This window comes from Pteronotus mesoamericanus, unplaced genomic scaffold (genome assembly GCF_021234165.1).
Source record: "Pteronotus mesoamericanus isolate MK-2021 breed Mesoamerican mustached bat unplaced genomic scaffold, CSHL_Meso_final scaffold_705, whole genome shotgun sequence".
In the NCBI taxonomy this organism is placed as follows: Eukaryota; Metazoa; Chordata; class Mammalia; order Chiroptera; family Mormoopidae; genus Pteronotus; species Pteronotus mesoamericanus.
In genome coordinates, this window is record NW_026555326.1 from 8,561,403 (window position 1) to 8,580,420 (window position 19,018).

General features: G+C 43.9%; 1 protein-coding gene across 1 annotated transcript; it reads right to left on the reverse strand.

Moving 5' to 3' along the window:
- Positions 1–7,434: 7,434 nt before the first annotated feature.
- On the reverse strand, positions 7,435–10,326 carry FCRL6 (Fc receptor like 6). The gene is given in 7 exon segments (XM_054562843.1): positions 7,435–7,443; positions 8,358–8,595; positions 8,680–8,691; positions 8,748–8,958; positions 8,961–9,026; positions 9,512–9,779; positions 10,321–10,326. Coding segments are annotated over 7 exon segments (810 nt in total).
- Between the last annotated feature and the right edge of the window lie 8,692 nt (positions 10,327–19,018).

The window sequence follows — 19,018 nt, forward strand, 5'->3', positions numbered from 1 at the left end:
TCACCCACCTGGCTTTGCTGCTTTTCTGGGCCAGGGGCTAAAATACAACTGGGACCAGGAAGTTATCTCTAGGGAGGTGACCTTTTGTATTTGGCTGTAAATTGATCAGCCATTTTGTTCTGTTATCTGTTTCTCTGTTGCACTTGTCCTGGCTTACTGGCCTGCCTCACTTTCATTCTATGAGTTCTCTGAAAGTACTGACTTCTTCTTAGGAGAGGTGGGTGGGTTTGGTGCAGTCAAGCATCTGTGACTAGGATTCTTTCTGTGATTCCTGAGCAGAAGCCTGAGGTGCTGGGGCCAGAGCCTCATAGGAACAAGCATTCACTGACCACTCAGGCATCAAGGAGTATAGATGCCTTGAACAAACTAAACCAAACTATCAGGCACTGCAAATGACTGACATTGGTGAATAATATGAGACAAAGGATCCTACAATATTAACAAAATATATTCTACAGCCATGTACCTCATTTTAAATATGTAAGGGGTGAGTTTTCTGATGTACTCCTCAAGTAGGGGCTTTGGACAAGCCTCATTTCCATCAACTTCGGAAACCTGGAAGGGGTCAGAACAGAAATGGGGTTGCATGTGAAGACAACATTCTTGGAGCTGACCATTGGTCTCACTGAACCTCTGAGAGTCCCCACAGGCATGACCTCAGCAGTAGCATGAAAGTTGGAATGCTTTACAGGAGTGCCTGGGACAGCCCTCTGGGATATGCAGATGATAATCTTTCAAGGTCAGGCCAAACATGTCCGAAGGGACTGAGGACCATAACAGAAAGCACTTACATGTCTGTATTAAGTGTGGGGATTATATTTATTATTATCTATCTATTATCTATCCATCTATCTATATCTATCTATCTATCTATCTATCTATCTATCTATCTATCTATCTATCATCTATTATCTATCTCTATCTATTGAGAAAGGAACTCCAGCCTTGCACTTGTGTGACAATAATACATCCGTGGCTCCTGTGTCCAGTTCATGGCTTGAACCTGATGTGTGCTTGGTATTGCCCTTTTCCCCCATACCTTTGTCTAGTGTTATACTAAGAGGGGGACTCAGAGTTCATTCAGGTGCTTCTTGAGTTTTTCAGGACCCTGATCAGGACAAAGAGGTCAGGGGCTCCCTACCTGTTGGACTTGGGAACTGGAGGACCCACAGAATGGGCTCGGGCTCCACTGGCCTTTTGGGAAGCACTGGAAGCTGCAGGTGTGTCTGTGTGCTGGGGGGGATGTCATCACTTGTAGAGGACATCCTTGCAGTCACCAAGGGGATATTTGTGGGTTCTGCTTCTTATATTCAGTCCCTTGGCTGGAACCTCAACAAGCTGCAAGCATTTCATTTCAGCATGGGTGACAGAAATGACCTATGGGAGAGTTGAGTTGAGATGAGGAATCTGGTGTAAACCAGAGGATGAGAAATCTCAGAACAGGTGAGACATAAAAAAGCTCCCTGTTTTTGAACACTTATTATATATACCAGCCGGTTTCTAGAACCCAGGTTTAAGGTTCCGAGAACCCAGGTTCTATTTTTATTCATTTATAATAGTCTTGCAAAGTAGGCATTATTTCCACTTTATGTATTAGGTTCAGGGGGGTTAAATAACTTACCCAGTCACACAGTGAGCACATAGAGTCAGGTTCTGAACCCAGTTCTGACTGATTCAGAAACCTACAATCTTCCTTCTCTCTGCTGGAGAGAGGACTAGCTGGTCCATGCCCCACCATTGTAACTCTAGCAGCATGGCTGGAACTTGTAGTCTTCTTGACTTCTTCTTATAGATGAGAATGTCCTGTTTCAACTTAGACTCTAGGGTAAAGACAAATTGCATCATTCTTTTCTTTGTTCCTTCACAGAGCTCAAGAAAAGAGCAAAATTTCCCTCTCTAGGATGGTAACAGTGGTGATGGAGATGATGTTGAGGTGGTGATTATGGTGGTCACAGTTTGTTTATGGTGGGGGTGGTGAAGAAGGAGATGATGGTGGTGAAGAAGTAGATGATAGTACTTAAAAAGTAGTGGTGGTGGTGATGATGGTAATTATGGTCATGGTAAATGGTAATGATAGTGTTAGTGGTAGGAACACCTCACTCTAAGCCCCAAAATTCCTTTTTTACATTAGCAAACATGTCAAGTTCATGTTGTCCCAAGATCACTCACCTTCACTCTTCTTTGAGGTTGTACATGCTATAGAGTAAATGATACCTTCATCTTTTTCATTCTGATAATGAACTGAAAGAAGGAATGAGGCTGAAATTGGACCTGCCTCACCTCAAGATATAAGTGTCCCTGAGCTACTAATGGATGGAAGCCATCAGGGGCTCTGTCATGGCAGCAGGAGGTGGTCATTAATTTGGGATATCCATCTTGGCAGAAGGGGTCTGGCCCTTGTAGCTGATTCTAGCAGCTACCGCAACCCAACACTGTTTAAACAAGAAGTTAGCAAACTTTTTCTGTAAAAGAGATAGTCAATATTTTAGGCTTTGTGGGCCATAGTCTCTTTTGCAACCTGGCTCTGTAGTGTGAAACTAGCCAGACATAAAACATAAACAACTTTCTTTACAAAAGTACATGTTGGCAGGCTTGGCCCGTGGCCATAGTTTGCCAAATCTTAGTCAATCTTAGTTCTCTTCCTGTTTTCTTCTCCCAAACAAACTCCACAGTTCTCACTTCTCAAGTACTACCCACTTCCTTCCCCAGATGACTGATTCCTGAAACCCTGGCTCACATGGCTTCCTTCACCTCCCTCCCTTAAGAGACCCTTTCCTGCATTCATAGGCAGGTCATGGTCTTGCTGGAAGTCCTTACCATTGGCATACAATGAGTGCTGCTCTCTACCTGGGGCTGGGTGCAGATTCTGGGGTAAAAGGGGGTTTGGAAATATAAAGGTACAATTCACAGAGTACCTTCAGAGAGTAGGCTGTACAGTGGAGACAGAAAGGCTAACAGAAAAAACGTCAGTGGAGGCTCCAGGGGGCTAAGACTCGTTTGTTTATGAGGGTTAAGTCACAGGTCTGGACATGATTAATTTTCAAGAGATGTTTCCTTTGAAAAATACCCTAGAGGGTAGGATGCCTTTATGGGAATCACAAACTGGAAGAAGCAGGGTCAGAAATGATGGGGTACTCTTGCATGGAAAGGGCCCAGACCTGCCAGTCAGGCTGCTTCTCAGGAGAAGAAAAAGCTAATAACTTTGAGTATACATTATGTGCCAGACACTGGGTTGGAAGATTCATGCAAAACTCCTAACCTAGTGACTAGCACATGGCTGGTTGTCTGAAAAACATTTTCTTCTACTTCTTCAGTTTCTGTTATTCTTCACAGCCACCTTGCAAAGGTTGGTACTATTATCTCCATTTTATAGATGAGGTAACTAAAGCTTGTAGAGGTGAATTCTCCAAAGTCAAACAGTAAGTGGTGGGGAGAGAATTGTAATCCAGGTTTATATGCTTTTTCTCCACTAGCATGCTGCCGCTGTGATAGCAGATGTTTCTAAAACTTTAAACATTAGCTCCTGAGATAGAAATTAGGTCATATGTGAGTTTTAGAACACTTGGTTCATGCCTAGTGCCCAGAAAATATTCATCAACTCTAAATGGGTAGGATTTGTGAAAATGGCTCCTCCTGAAAAGCCAAGAGGACATTTATGGAAACTCAGAGAGGCCTCTGATTATTAAAGATCCCTAATGATCATCTGTCAGGGTTGTGTTTCTGAGTCTCCATTCAATAAAGAGCCCTGTGAATTTGACGGGAGTCTGTTTTATGGGAGGTATAGCAACAGGTAGTAAAATGAATGCTTCAAACAAAGAAACCAGACCTTCTATACCTAGGTAAGTGCTACTCTGTAGTCAAATGCTCTACCACTGAGCTATAACCCCCATAAGTGCTACTCTGAAGTGGGCCCCTTGGGTGACCTCATTCTAGTTCTAGTGATAACATCATTGGTTAAATTGTTTTTAAAATTGTCTTCAGAGATATAATCTGTTGAACATCTTCAGTGTGGAATGTTATTGTTTGTTGAGGAATGGTTGTGCTATCTGGAAATGGTTAAGTGTCTTCTGGAGCTATGTCCAAAAAGTGAAGCTGTTGATCTGACCATTTTTCTTGTGTAGCTATGGAATTGGGCCTGAGGGTGGTTTTCTGAACAACATTCTAAAGAAGGCTTTGTGTCCCTGAGATTCTGAGCTAAGGGGACTCTCACCAGGAGTCTTATTTTCATGAGACCAGTTTCTACACAAAATGGAGCCCATGTGGGGGGTGGGTGGGGTAGGGATGGGTAGGTAGGCAGGATCTCCACATGAAGAGGGATGTTATTTACTACCTGTGAAAGGCATCTTCCTCTTGAGGGTCTTTCACCAGTGATTGCTTATCCACCATCTTGTATGAGGCTGGGAAGGAGCTGGCTGTGTTGTGTTGCTTTACCTTTAATGCTCTGATCCAAGGGTGAATGGACAGAAATAGAAGGCCATAAAGGCCATTGGAAGGATGCCTTGTTATAGACGCAGGGATGGTAGAATTCATAGATCTTCAGTTCATAGTCCCATCTCCAGCTGCCTTCCCATCTAATCCTGGACTTGCCTCATGTTTTTCTAACCACATAGATATACCTTAAAGTAAGTCTAGCCTGCATGGAATCTAGACTCAAGATGAGAGGGAAGGGAAGCAAGGATGGGAGGTTGGATAGACAAACAGTGCTAAATGAAAAAGGGGAGAGGAAGTTGAAAGCTGGCTCAAGCCTTAATTGGGGTGCCTGGTGAGGTGGGGACTTGTCTAGGGCTGGGGAGAGGAAGTTTCAAGTATCCTGGCTGATGGTCAGGAAGGAATACTTGGATTGTATGACTGGGTGGTCTTCCTCAAGAGTAGTCTGGCCCAGCTCCTGGAGAACTTGCCACAAATTCCTAAATAGAGGGAGCTGCAATCTTGAATAAGTGAATCTAAGTCTGAGGTCTATGAGAGCAATTATTTTTGCCATTGACAAGTGGAAAATAAGAATGTTGCCCCTGGAGAGGAGGAAGTAGGGTAAATTTGAAACTCTGTAGGTGAATTTGGAAGGCCTAGAAACAAACTGCACCAAATAGCTTTGGCACTGGTAGCTATTTGGCTGGAAGCGAACAAGAGTTAGAGTTGGAATAAACATGTATCTACCCAAGGTGATAGCCTTGAAAGCCAACTTTGATGCTTACTTATCATACCCAAGACAGAAGGAAGAAGAGAGTCTAGAATATAAAAATGAGATTACCCAAAATGTCATTTATCTGTTTCCCCTCTTTTGTTCTAAAGAATCTTCTAAATTTGAATTTTAACCTACCTTTTTTTTCAATGATTCTGATTGGAGAATTAGAGAATGAATAATAGGAGAAAGGGACTGGGAAACCTGCCCTGTCATCTGCTTAGACTAGATTGACCCAAGGTCGCAGAATTAGTAAATGGCAGTATTGGGACCAGACTATTGCTCAGTCCTCTCCACCATGTTTCCTCTTGATGAGTTAACATACACTGAACACGCACTCACCTAGTGCACAGCATTAGGTGTGTGTCCATGAGTGTGCACACACACATTGGAGTTCTCATTTCTTCTTTCTCCTCTACTAAGTAGACCAGAGCTTTCTGAGTTTAACGAGAGGGAGAATTGGAGGCCTGGTCTGAAATTTTGTCCTGTATATGCCTCTATTCATGCCCTAGTGTGCAGTACTCTTTGTGCATCTCTGGCTGACTGTGTCTGTGTTTCAGAAGCTGCTAAGTGTCCCTCTATAGGCCCTGTTGTATGACATGTGACAAGAAGTTCCTCCTCCCCCCAGCACTCAGGAGAAACAAGCACTGGTTCTGTCAGACTGGTCTTCCAAAGGCTGGCCAGTGCCTGTCATAGTGACTTATCAACCAAGGAAGTCTAAAAGAGGTACTGATAAGTTTTTCTCCAGTATCTGAAATAACCCAGCAGTGCAGCAGCAGTGACCATCACACGAAGCAGATTTGCAGGCAGCCAAGGAACCAGCCAGTTGCTGCTGGTTGGGAAGGACAGACATGAGGTCCTGGAGGATGAATAGGGGTGACCATGAATGTTGAGGATGTGTTCAGAAATGCACTCCAAACAGGCACAAAAGAGGCAGAGTGGCTGGCATTAGGGGTAACCACATGGTCTTCCTTGAACAAGTCTTTTTTTTTAAAGTATATTTTATTGATTATGCTATTACAGTTGTCCCATTTTTCCCCCCTTTATTCCTCTCTGCCCTGCATCCTGTCTCCCACTGGAATTCCCTCCCCCTTTAGTCCATGTTCATGGGTCATACATATAAGTTCTTTGGCTTCTCCATTTCCTATACTATTCTTAACCTTCCCCTGTGTATTTTGTACCTATCATTTATAGTTCTTATTCCCTGTACCATTTCTCCCATTCTCCGCCTTCCCTCTGTCCACTGATAACCCTCCATGTGATCTCCATTTCTGTGATTATGTTCCTGTTCTAGTTGTTTTCTTAGGTTTTTTTTTTTGTTTTTTTTAAGGCTCAGTTGTTCATAGTTGTAAGTTTGTTGTCATTTTACTGTTCATAGATTTGATCTTCTTTTCCTTAAGTAAGTCCCTTTAACATTTTATACAATAAGGGTTTGGTGATGATGCACTCCTTTAACTTGACCTTGTCTGGGAAGCACTTTATCTGCTCTTCCATTCTAAATGATAGTGTTGCTGGATACAGTAATCTTGGATGTAGGTCCTTGCCTTTCATGACTTTGAATACTTCTTTCCATCCCCCTTCTTGCCTGTAAGGTTTCTTTTGAGAAATCAGCTAAAACCCTTATAGGAACTTCTTTGTAGGTAACTGTCTCCTTTTCTCTTGCTGCTTTTAAGATTCTCTCCTTATCTTTAATCTTGGGTAATATAATTATGATGTGTCTTGTTGTGTGCTTCCTTGGGTCCAACTTCTTTGGGACTCTCTAAGGTTCCTAGACTTCCTGGAAGTGTATTTCCTTGGCCAGATTGGGGAAGTCCTCCATTGTTTGTTCAAATAAATTTTCAATTTCTTCCTCTCCCTGTTCTCCTTCTGGCACCCCTATGATTTTGATGTTGGATCATTTAAAGTTGTCTCGGAGGTTCCTAAGACTCTCCTTATTTTCTTGAAATCTTGTTTCTTCATTCTGTTCTGGTTGAATGTTTATTTCTTCCTTCTGCTCCAAATTGTTGGTTTGAGTCCTGGTTTCCTTCCATTTGCTGTTGGTTCCCTGTATATTTTTATTTATTTCACTTTGCATAGCCTTCACTTTTTCCTCTATTTTGCGACCATACTCAACTGCTTCTGTGAGCATCCTGATTACTAATGTTTTGAACTGTGCATCTGATAGGGTGGCTATCTCTTCATTGTTTAGTTCTATTTTTGGAGCTTTGATCTGTTCTTTCATTTGTGTCGTATTTTTTTTTTTTTTTTTTTTTGCCTCAGTGCACCTGTTATGTTACAAGGAGTGAGTCTTAGGTATTCGGCAGGGTGTAGCAACATCTTTGGGTTGTGGTGCTGTATGTGGGTGAGGGGAGAGAGAGGGAACAATGTTGCTTGCTTGGCTCTCACCCTCCTTTCAGTCACTTCTCTCACTATCCACAAGCAAATGAGGCCCTTCTGTTGCTGATTCCAGGGTGAGTGGATTTTTGTACATCCTAGGACCCTGTGGGTCTCTCCAATGAACTGTCCTGTGAGGCTAGGAGTTTCTCCTGCCACCACGGCCACAACAAGCTTTTACAGAGAGGTTTTGAGGCTTTCTTTTCCCACATTGGAACCCTGGGTTGTGTGGTCTGTCTCACTCCCCTGTTGTTCCTCCTGGTTTATCCACATGCAAATGTAGAACCGCCAGCCACCATCTTGCCCACATAGTCCTCCGGCAGCTGTCGCCTTGTGGTACATCCTCCCCATGCCAGCGGCCCATCTGCCCTTCCTACCAGTCTGGATGAATGCTTCTCCTTTAACTCCTTGGTTGTTGGACTTCCATGCAGTTCAATTTTCTGACAGTTCTGGTTGTTTTTTGTTTTTCAGTTTGTCATCCTTCTTTTTGTTGTGAGAGGAGGAAAAGAATGTCTACCTAAGAGTATGTCAGCATGGAAGGATACTACCATGGAGGACCATGTGCCCCTTCCCCATTGTGCTCTCTATTCTCCCTGAATCTTATTATTTCCCTCCCCACACTGCTGGGTTCAATAGACAGATACTCCAAGCAAGGTTCATGCTCAGTCATGCAGTGCCTGCTATGGGCTCTGCATAGTGAGTAGTAAGATCTGACCCTGACCAGCATGTGGGGAACAGATCCTGGTGGGGGATGAGATGTACCATCTGGGGAGGATGTCTCTGACAGGCTTGTCTCTCTGGAGACCCTGTTCTCAGCCTCAGAAATGTAATTCCCAGTATCCTGCTCTGATGTCAGCACAAAGAAGGAGGAGGCAGCTCCACCATGAGAGGCTAAGCAGTTTCCCAGGATATCACCATCAAGGAAAAATGAGTACAGGATGGGAGGGGAGCTCCTCTGGGCCTCACAAAGAAGCTTCACCATGTCTCCTGCAGTGAGGCCAGGGACCCAAGGCCTAGGGTGAGCTGAGAACAGGACAAAGGAGCTCAGGAAGCTCACAGGTGGGAGGTCAGCTGGAACATCCAGAGTTCCTGGCTCCTCATCAGTTAGTAACCCCTCCACACATGACTATGGGGCTCCACTACTCAATGCCCAGACCTCTGAGGAATGTCTCCATCCTGCCCCAACTTACCCTACACCCTGGTCTCCATCTGGGGGTTCTGTTTTTGGACCCTGCCACCCTCAAGGGCAGCCTTGCACCAGTATATCCCACAGTCTCCTTCTCTGGATGCTGGGGTATGGAGCACAGGATGGAGACCCCTGTTCTGCAAGGTACAGTCCTCCTTGTAGAAGGAGAAGAGGAACTGAGAGGATGACCTCTGGGAATGCAGTTTTGTCTGGCATCTCAGGTCAGGGCGCTACTCTCATAGGGCTTGGGAGAAGGGATGGCACTCAGCACAGGAGGCAGGAACAGCTCTGGATAGAGGTAGGTCCTGGGCTCAGGAGGGGAGTCCTGAACAGTGATTCCCAAGGAGCTGAGGGGGATACTGTCATTGTCTCGCAGGACATGGCCTCTCATCTGCATACTGGCTCTGAGATGGAATCCCAGAGCCACAATGCCTTAGAGGTCACCTAGTCCCCAGAGGTTAAGAGTCTGGCCCAGGTCTCAAAGCAGGTGAGTGGCAGAGCTAATCCATGGTTCTTTCCCGTCCCCCTCCCACAGCCATGTCCTGCCTCTTTCTCCTGGCTCCAGATGTGTCTTACGTGGGGGTGGGGGCAGTGTCAGGGCATGTCGACTGCATCATGGACAAGGCAGGGCCCTGCGCACTGGCCCTGCATCAGGGGCAGCCAGACGGAAGGGTACTGCCTGGAGAGCTGCTGACCTCTAGAGACCAGATCTCAGAGCAGCACCGGAGTCTTCTCCAACCACCACTCCCCTGAACTCCAAGCTGGTGACTCACTTTGAGCTTGAGCCACGGCCATCCATGAGGTTTGTCTGCCCCCATGTAGGGTGTACGTCACCTCCCTAGTGCAGCCATGCCGGCCACTGCTCCTCACTGTTGCTGTCCGTATGGTCAGAGGCTGGTTGTCCTTAGAGAAATGGAGAAACTTTCCATTATTGCAGAACTTCACCCAGGACAGGGCTGAGTTCTCCTTTCCCTGGCATTTCAGAGTCAGGGTGTCTCCTTCAAACGTGGGGTTTGGCCAAACATGGAGGACTGTGCTGGACTGTGTGAGACACGGGAACAGGGCCACCCTGGAGCTGCAGGTCCCATTAGCCCATTTTCTCACTCTCTCTCCAGCCTAGGGCCCCCCACTGAGGATGGAGCTCCCCGGATTGCACTCCACAGCTGTAACTATCCTTTAGTCCTTTATCCAGGTTAGAACAGAGAGGGATCTTGATTCCTTTCACTCCCTCTCCCTCCTTTTCCTCTTCTCTCTTTCCTCTTTCCTTCTTTTTCTCTTTAGTCTTCTTCCTCCCCTCCTCTTCTGTCTGGCCTTCATCCCTCCCATCCTCCTTGTCTCCTTTTATAGTGTAGTTTCATCTACCACTTAGCCAATCTTGGGTCAAGTTGGATTTTTTCCATCAATTGCTCTACCTTCTCCTGACCTGATGCTCACTCCCCTAGAAGGGATTCTTCGGCCCTGGCTACTCCAGTGCAACTCCTTGTACAGCCTCCAGAGATGTGCTGGAGGGGCATGTGTTGGAAGTGCCATAGCCTGAGCTCACTCCCTCCTGCTTTCCTTGTTAGGCTTCCCCAGGCCTAACCTCCATTTCCACCCCCTTCAGGAAGTTTCAGTTTCACAAATCATAAGAAGGGATCTATAATTTCTGTCCAATTTCCTAAAAATTCAATTTTGTCCCTGAGGTGTATGAGAGAAGGGCTCCTGGGGACCCTGCATCATCTGCAAAGCAGCCCCAGGTGGGCCATAGACAAGCCAAACAATTACCAGTCCCAGATGGCCTCAAGAGCCAGGCTGAATGGCCTGAGCATAATGATGACTACTCAGTGGGAAATCTTATCATATTGGCTCATAAGAAAACACCAGCATATCCTGTTTTTGCCTTGATCTCCTTGGATCTTTAGGACCCACTCCCCTTACCCTGGAAGTGGTGATGCAGTGATGCTCACAGGGTAACTGAATGATGAGCCTTGCTTCCACAACTGCTCTTTCTAGCAGCAGCAAGTGTTGGTTTGCATTCTCTCTCCCTAGCACCACAGAAAATGTCCTTGAAGGTCAAAATGATTATAGGTCAAAGTCTTCTCTTACTTGACAGAAAACTATGGAGGTCAGTAGGACAGGATGCGAGGGAGGATAAGGAGCTGAGGGAGAAAGTAGATTGATCCATAGACAACATGCCTGTTTCTATGACCATAAAAAGGAGAGAAGGGAGTCCACGGCCTTGATGAATGGAGAAAGCAGGAGCTCTAGAACTACCGAAAGAAGGCAGAGGCCTGTGCTGCTGGTAAGGAAATAGCATGGAAGACCAGAGCCACTCTACTGGGACTTGAGTTTCCCTAGAATTACCCTCAGCCTGAGTCCAGTGGAGTCCTGAGTTTCTCTTCTTCCTAGGCATTAGCTAAGACTCCTGAGGGAGGGGCCTAGTCTGATTTCTGGGAGACCCAGTGGCCTTGTTTTGTCCACATCCATTAAGTTTTGGCTTAGAAGCACACTTGGAGATAGAAAAGGCATACATAAAACTCACTGGTTTTCCCAACACAGGGAACTGCAAGAGAACAAAACAATAGAATTAGATTAATTGACAGAAAGAACTTTTTGACAAGGAGGCTTGTCACCCCAGGACTGGGTGCTAACATCCTTTGAATCAAACAGCTTGCCAGCACTCTAGACACTTAGTCATCTGACTACCTAATCACCCAGCCACCCAACCACCCACATACCCAGTTACCTAGCTACCTACCCAGCCACCAAATAGCCGTTATATCATCCAGCCATATAACCATCCAGCTACCCAGCCACTTAGCCACCCAGTCATCTAACTACCCAGCCACTTAACCACACCCAGACACCCAGCCACTTAGCCACTTAACTTTTATTGTTGGCCCGCTGCCTGGAATCCTCTGCTGTATCAGAATTCAAGTGCCACCTCCTCAGATGTGTCTTTGTGAGATCCTCAATCAAAACAATTCTCCTCAATCATTATCACCATACCTTCATTGTATTATCAGAGCACCTACTACTATTTGAAATTACATTATTTATTAAATTTTCTACTTAGTATCACCTGTCTCCTCAGTCTAGAAAATAAACTCTGTGACAGCTGGGACTGTGCCTGTCTTGCTCACTGCCAGATATTACCTATGTCTTTGTCTGTGCTGAGAATACAGTCTGTGTTCAAGAGGCATCTGTTGAATAAATACGTAATTTTTTTTTGTATCCAGTCATATGGGGCAAGGAGAAAGAGATAGAAGACATAGGACTAGACTGATGCACTAGTATGACTGAGGGTCCTATCTATACCTACAGAGGAATTCAGATAACAAAGGCAGGACCTGATTCTTGTGATCCACTGTCCAAAGAACTCTAGGGAATATGGTATGTAATTGACCAGATGAAGGAGGTAAGGTTTCCCTGGAGGAGTGATTATTAATGGATATGGAACATGGACAAGCATCTCAGATTGAAGAGAGAACTATAAACAAGCCAGTGCGTCACACACTGTGGTTGTACCTTGTATACGCTGCACTAATATTTTTACAGGAGCATTGTTAGAAGAGAATAGGTGGCCTAGGAAGAGAAGCCAAGCCACAGAATGATGACTGATGAGGTTAGATGAATATAAATAGCCCAAGACCCTAAAGTGATAGGCACAGTAGATATGAAGCAGTGGAGAGTATTCTGGAATTTGGGGCAAGGAGTGAAACAATCATTTACGGCTGAGTTCAGTCAGTCCAGCCAATCCTCATGCATGCACCTGAGTCCTTCATTATTGACATGTCCTAGGTGCTGTGATGAACAACAAGGAACACACGAATGGCCATGGTAGTGATAGGTGAACACCCACTCTGGCTGGGGTGGCTTATCTCTTTAGTCACTCTAGCACTATTTAAGTGTTTATGTATTGCACCTTTTCTAATTGTATGCATCCATCTTTGCATGCAGTTAGTGGTATGTCATGTCTCCCCCCCTTGATTTATTCTTTCCATTTCTACATCTATGCGCAGATACCCAACGAGGTGATGGCATGGCATGTCATGTGCCAGTTGCCAAATATTTATGGAGCACCCATGTGCCAGACATTGTGCTGGGTATCATTCTTATAGGCCTGGTACTTAGAATCTAGTAGAAAAGAGAGACATTAAACAACTAAATGAATCATTATAGGTGAACAAGGGAACAGAAAGTAGAATGACAGATGCTATGGGAATATGTGTGTATATGTATGCGAGGTGGTTGGAGACCTTTCCCCCAGGAAATGATGTTAATCTGACAGCTGGGGGGAGGGGTAGAAATTGGAGGTAGACAAAGAGCTGGGGAACAAACCATCCTGGCAAAAGGGACTGCATGTGCCCAGGCTGTTGGGTAGGGACAGCATAAGTATTTGGTTGTGTGCAGGAAAGAGTGTCTAAACATGACACATCACAAAAGTCTTTGGGACTGTCTCTTGACCAGCTCCTGAGCTCTTGGTATATTCTACCTGATGAGAGTATATTTGTACCTGAGACCTTGGGCCAGGCCACTAGTCTGTGCTAACAGTGTGATTGTGGTGAATGCCTATTTTTGTATGCATAGGTTGCTTTGGGCCCTGCTCTATCAGTCTGACCTCCATGGAGACTGAGTAACTGAGGTCAGTCACGCAGGTGCTGCATGGCTATGTGACTGCCCCAACAAAAACCCTGGACAACAAGGCCCAGGTGAACTTCCCTGGTTGGCAATATTTCTTAAGTATTGTCACAGAGTGTTGTTGGGAGAATGAAAAATTGTCAGCACAACTCCACTGGGGGGACAGAACTGAAAGCTCATGCCTGGTTCCTACTGGACTCTCTCTGCCCTATATGCCTTTCTATTTGGCTGATTTGAGTGTGTATTCTTTCACTGCAGTAAACTATAATTGAGAGTATAACAGTTTTTCTGTGTTTTTATAGCAGCAAATTATCAAACCCGAGGATGATCTTGGGAACTCCAACATAAGGAACACAGAGAACAAGGGCTATGGTGGAGGGGAGAGTAAAAGGTGACCAAGAATATGGAGGAAGGGATTGGATTCCTCAGGGCCTTAAAGGTCATGGTCAAGAACGGCATAGCTCTGCATAGTTCTGTGGGTTTGATCCAAGTGTGGGTACTTTATTAATTTTATTCCATGGCTCTAGGTTGCACCCAGCCCCAAATATCTCATAACAGGTACCCACAGAAAACATGTAAATCTTCTTTGAATTTTCTAGTGTAGAGTTGGGGAAGCCCAATGTCACATAAAACCTACTGAAGGAGGTGAGCAGTGTCACCTGGGGTAACATTTTCATCAATTACTTCCCCTATGGTCCACTTTGGGTTTGGAGCAGAGTCATTACTCAATATATGTTGGTAAAGAAACAGTGCTGTTTTTATTATAAAAGCCAGGGGAAAACAATCCCAGAACTGTTTGCCATAGTGAACTCCACATATTGAAAACTCAGAGGTAGCCTCACCAATTTGTTTATTATTTTATATGTCCATGGTAACAGAAAAAGTGAAAGAAAAAGTAGGGAGAGAGAGTGGTTGAAGAGATTTATTGGCACAAAAGACTGAGTTATCAAGGTTGAAAGTAAGTCATCAATTTCAGGCATGGACATGCACCAAAATGTTCCTTTGCTTGCTTGGACAAACATGCTGTTTTCTCAAGAGTGTGCCTTGAATCCATAATAGCCAGGAAAAAAATTTAAAGTAATGGAAGAAGTGCTTATGTAATTCATTTTTAAATCACACAGAAGACTATGTTTTTTGATGGTGGAAGAGGCTGGAGGCACAAGACTGTTAGGGTTGATGACTGCTGCCGCATAATACAGTAAGTTCGAGCAAGACTGCCAAACTTTGGGGCAGCAGCCTGGGGCAACCATGCAATCATAGAGCTCCACTGATAGCCTGTGAATCCAGTGCTGGATTTCTGGGGAACACAAGATGCTGTTAATATATTTTCCAATTACAACAAAGTCTTTTCTCTCTGCTCTTAAGAGAGAAGGCAGTTTATATTTAAGCAAACTCAAGTTTGAATTCTGTTCCAGCTATGTGACTCTAGGTGTGTTGCTTAAACTCTCTGGGGCTCAGTTCACTCATCTGGTCATTATAATAAAAGATCTAATTCACAGTCTTTTTAAAGACTAAATGACATAAGGTCTAAAAGTACTTGGGGAGAATCAAGATGGTGGAGGAGTGAGTGGAAGTCACACTGGCACCCTCCTAGGACCAACCTGGAATTACAACTAAATTGTGGAGAAATCACCTGGAACAAACAACTGAACAATAGCAAGGGGAGCCTTGTAACCTGAGAGACAGAAGAATTGGCTTTAGCACAATCTAACTAGTAAGGAGTGCGGTAGAAAGTTGAGAAGGCTGGTGGGGCACCCATGGGCTTCAGCACCGGAAGGACAGTAAGACAGCCAGTTGGATCCCCCTGAGAAGAGTGGGGTCAAAACCATAAGTGGGGGTCTCCAGCCTACAGCACCAGAGCCCAAAAAGTACACAGAAAACAGCCAGCTGGGAAAAGTGGCAGGGTTGCTCTCTGCCAGAGACAGGCGGCTGGCGATGCAAAGAACTGTTTAAAGGGACAACACATAAATTTTTATTTTCAGCCACTTACCCTGGTCTTCAGCAAAGGCAGGGGCAGAGTAGGCTAGAGATGCCTGAGGAGAGACTGGGGAAGGAGGCTTTGGGGAGAAAGCTGAGAGAGTAGCCAGCAGAATCTTGGTGCTGACTCATCACCCAAGCAGCAGCAGCATCCATTTTGCTCAGGCAGAGACCACACCTCCTGAGTGGCAACAGTGTCAGAGGACCCAATAGTCCCACACCCAGGGGGGATTCCACCCCTCCTTGTGCCATCTAAGCCGCCTGAGTGCAGAGTGGCAGCCACAGACAGTAGATTCCTGGCTACAGGGGGCGCAGAGAGGTCTGGAGACACTTGAGGAGAGACTGGGAACAGAGGCTTTGGGGAGAGAACAGAAAGAGTATCTGGTGGGACCCCAGTGCAGATTCCTCCCCCATATGGCAGCAGCTGGAGAGGACCAAATAACCCCGCCCCCAGGAGGGACTCCACCCTACCCTGAGTTCAGAGTGACTAGATTAACAGCTGAAGGAGACAGCCACAAACAGTAAATTCCTGGAAGTCTCAAACAGACTGCCTAAGGTCAGACTGGGACGACATCTGACATCATCAGAGGCAGATCCAGAAAGTAAAAACAGTGGCCTCTGACCAGCGAAGTTCACACCACAAAGTCAGGAAATCAAGACAGATCAATTTAAGACGAAGAAGCAAAAAAGAAGAGTCTCACAAATAATGGGAAGACAAAGAAATACCCCCCACTTGAAGGGAAAGGAGGAATCCCCAGAAAGAGAACTAAATGAAATAGAGGCAAGTAAACTATCAGATACTGAGTTCCAAACAACGGTTCTAAGGAAGCTTAGTGAGCTCAGTGAGCTCAGAGAGAATTACCGAAAACTACAGGGAAACTAAGAGGAACTTACAGCAAACTATATCAGCATGAAAAAGAACATAGAAACTATCAATAAGAGACAAGAGGAAATGAAGAACACAATTTCTGAATTGAAGAACACAGTAGAAGGAATCCAAAGCAGGCTCAATGAAGCTGAGGATCGAATCAGTGACTGAGAGGACAAGGTAGAAAAAAGCTCCCAGAAAGAGCAAGAAAATGAAAAAAGACTCAAAAAGAATGAAGAGGCATTAAGGGAAATACCAGACAACCTGAAACATAATAATATCCGTATAATAGGGGTATCAGAAGGAGAAGAGGAGGAGCAAGGGATAGAGAACCTGTTTGAAAATGTCATGATGGAAAACTTCCCTCATTTGAGGAGAGAAAGAGTCACACAAGTCCAGGAAGCACAGAGGGTTCCATTCAAGAGGAACCCAAGGAGGCCCACTCCAAGACACATCATCATTAAAATGGCAAATATCAAAGACAAACAGAGAATCCTAATGGCAGCAAGGGAGAAAGAGGTAGTAACATATAAGGGAGCCCTGATACAGCTAGCAGCTGACTTCTCAACAGAAACACTGCAAGCCAGAAGGGAGTGGCAAGAAATATTCCAAGTCATGAAAAGCAAAGGTCTGCAACCAAGACTGCTCTAACCAGCAAGACTCTCAATTACAATGGAAGGCGAAATAAGGAGTTTTCCAGAAAAAAGAAGGCTAAAAGAACACACCTCTACCAAACGAGCACTGCAAAATATGCTAAAGGGACTGCTTTAAGATGAAGAAAAAGAGTCTATGAATACCCAGTTCCTTTCACAGTCACCAATACTTGATATTACTAATATTTTAAATATGTATTAATCTGATTGTGACATGATGTGTTATTTTAAATGCTACTTTACTTGCTCAAACTAAACCTGTTCTTGTATGTTTCTTGCCTATTTTTATATTTTTAAAGAGATTTAAATGACTGTTTGGTATTCCATATCCATTATTTGATTAAATGTTTGTAGAATTTTTTCCCTAAAAAAACAAAACAAAACCATTAACCTTTTTTTAGATGTGTTGCAAATACTTTCCTATTCTATTACTTGTCCTGTAACTTTTTCATATGCATATTACTGCACAGTATTAAATGTTTAATATAGTCATACTGTCAATATTTTATTTTATAGCTTCTGGGTTTGAATATTTTCCTTCAGGGTAAGAAAAATATTAGTTTGTATTTTCTCCTAAAACTCCTTAGATTCTACATGTTGATTTTTAACTCACCTGAATATTTCTTGTATAACATGTGAAATAGGGCTCTATATTTGTTTTATTTCAAGTAATAGTGGTCCATGCGCCTTATTTGTTGAATAAGACTTATTTTACCCATTGAAATGAAATATCAACTTAATCATATATTACATTGTTATATAGATATATATGTTAGTTTCTAGAATGCTCATTTTATTTCATTGATCTAATTGATTATTTCTGTGTTGGTGTCATGTTGGTTTAATTTCTGAGACTTTATAATGGTTTTAATTTTTTTAATATTTTATAATTAACTTTGACATTTAAAAAAATAACTAAAATCAATCTGCATTTAAGAAAGACAGAGAGAGAGAGAGAGAGAGAGATGGAACTCCTACCTTTTGTGACAACATGGATGGAACTGGAGACTATTAAGCTAAGTGAAATAAGCCAGTTGAAGAAAGACAAATATCATATGATCTTACCTATAAGTGGAATCTATTCAACAAAATAAACTAACGAACAAAATAAACCACAGGCATAGAAACATGGAGCAGACTGAAAATGACCAGAGGGGATGGGGAAAGAGGACAATGGTGGAAAGAAAGGGAAGGGACTAGACAATGAATATATATGAATGAGCAATGGACAAGGACAACAGAGTGGGAATTGCCTGTGGGAGTGGGACATGGGGGTGGGATGGGCGGAGAGGGGTAAAGGGGGAAAAATTGAGACAACTGTAATAGAATAAACATGATTTAAAAATTTTAAAAAAGTACTTGGCATAGTGACTGGCATGCATTAAGGGCTCATGTAACAGTAAAACCAGAAGAATATTAGGGTTTTTAATAACTCATGAGACATAAAAAGACATTTGGAGGGTTCAATGCCAGTCATACATGCCTCAGGACTGTCATGCCAGGTGAGGCATGCCCCATGCTCTGAGTTAGCTCCAGTGGGTCTTGTGTCTGTGACAGAGGTAGTGTGATCAATCAGCTTAACTGTTTTTGGACTAGATGCTTGGGGTGTATTTGGCTGCAGTCAGGTGCAGGTTTTTCTCTGGACTCCTGAGAGGATGAAGAGAGTGGATACTGGAAGCTCTGCTGATGAGATGACCCTGGAAGCTAAGGTTTGATCATGAAGATAGACTTCCCCGTGTAACTGGAACCAGGGTCTGGTCTTAGCAGACAAGCTGTCTGATTGAAGGAGCATGAGTATGGAGTTATCACCTGGGTTTGATGCCAGCTCCTTCACACAAGTGTGAGGCATTGGGTAAGCTAGTCATCTCTGTAAGCCTCAGTTCCCTCACCTATAAAAAAGGAAAAATACCTGATTTTCAGAATGGTTGTAAGGATAAAATGATACAATGCAATGTATGTAAACATCTGCTATATGGTAGGTGCTTCATAAATAGGCAAATATCATCAAATATAAGCAAAGCATGGTCATAACAAAGTTTGGAATGCATTAGTGGTAACTGATATTGGTTTGTGACAAAACAATCCTGTGAGACTAAATTCGTTTTCTTTTTTATAAAGAGTGGCAAGATACAGACAGTAGATTTGATTTGGGCTTGGCAAAT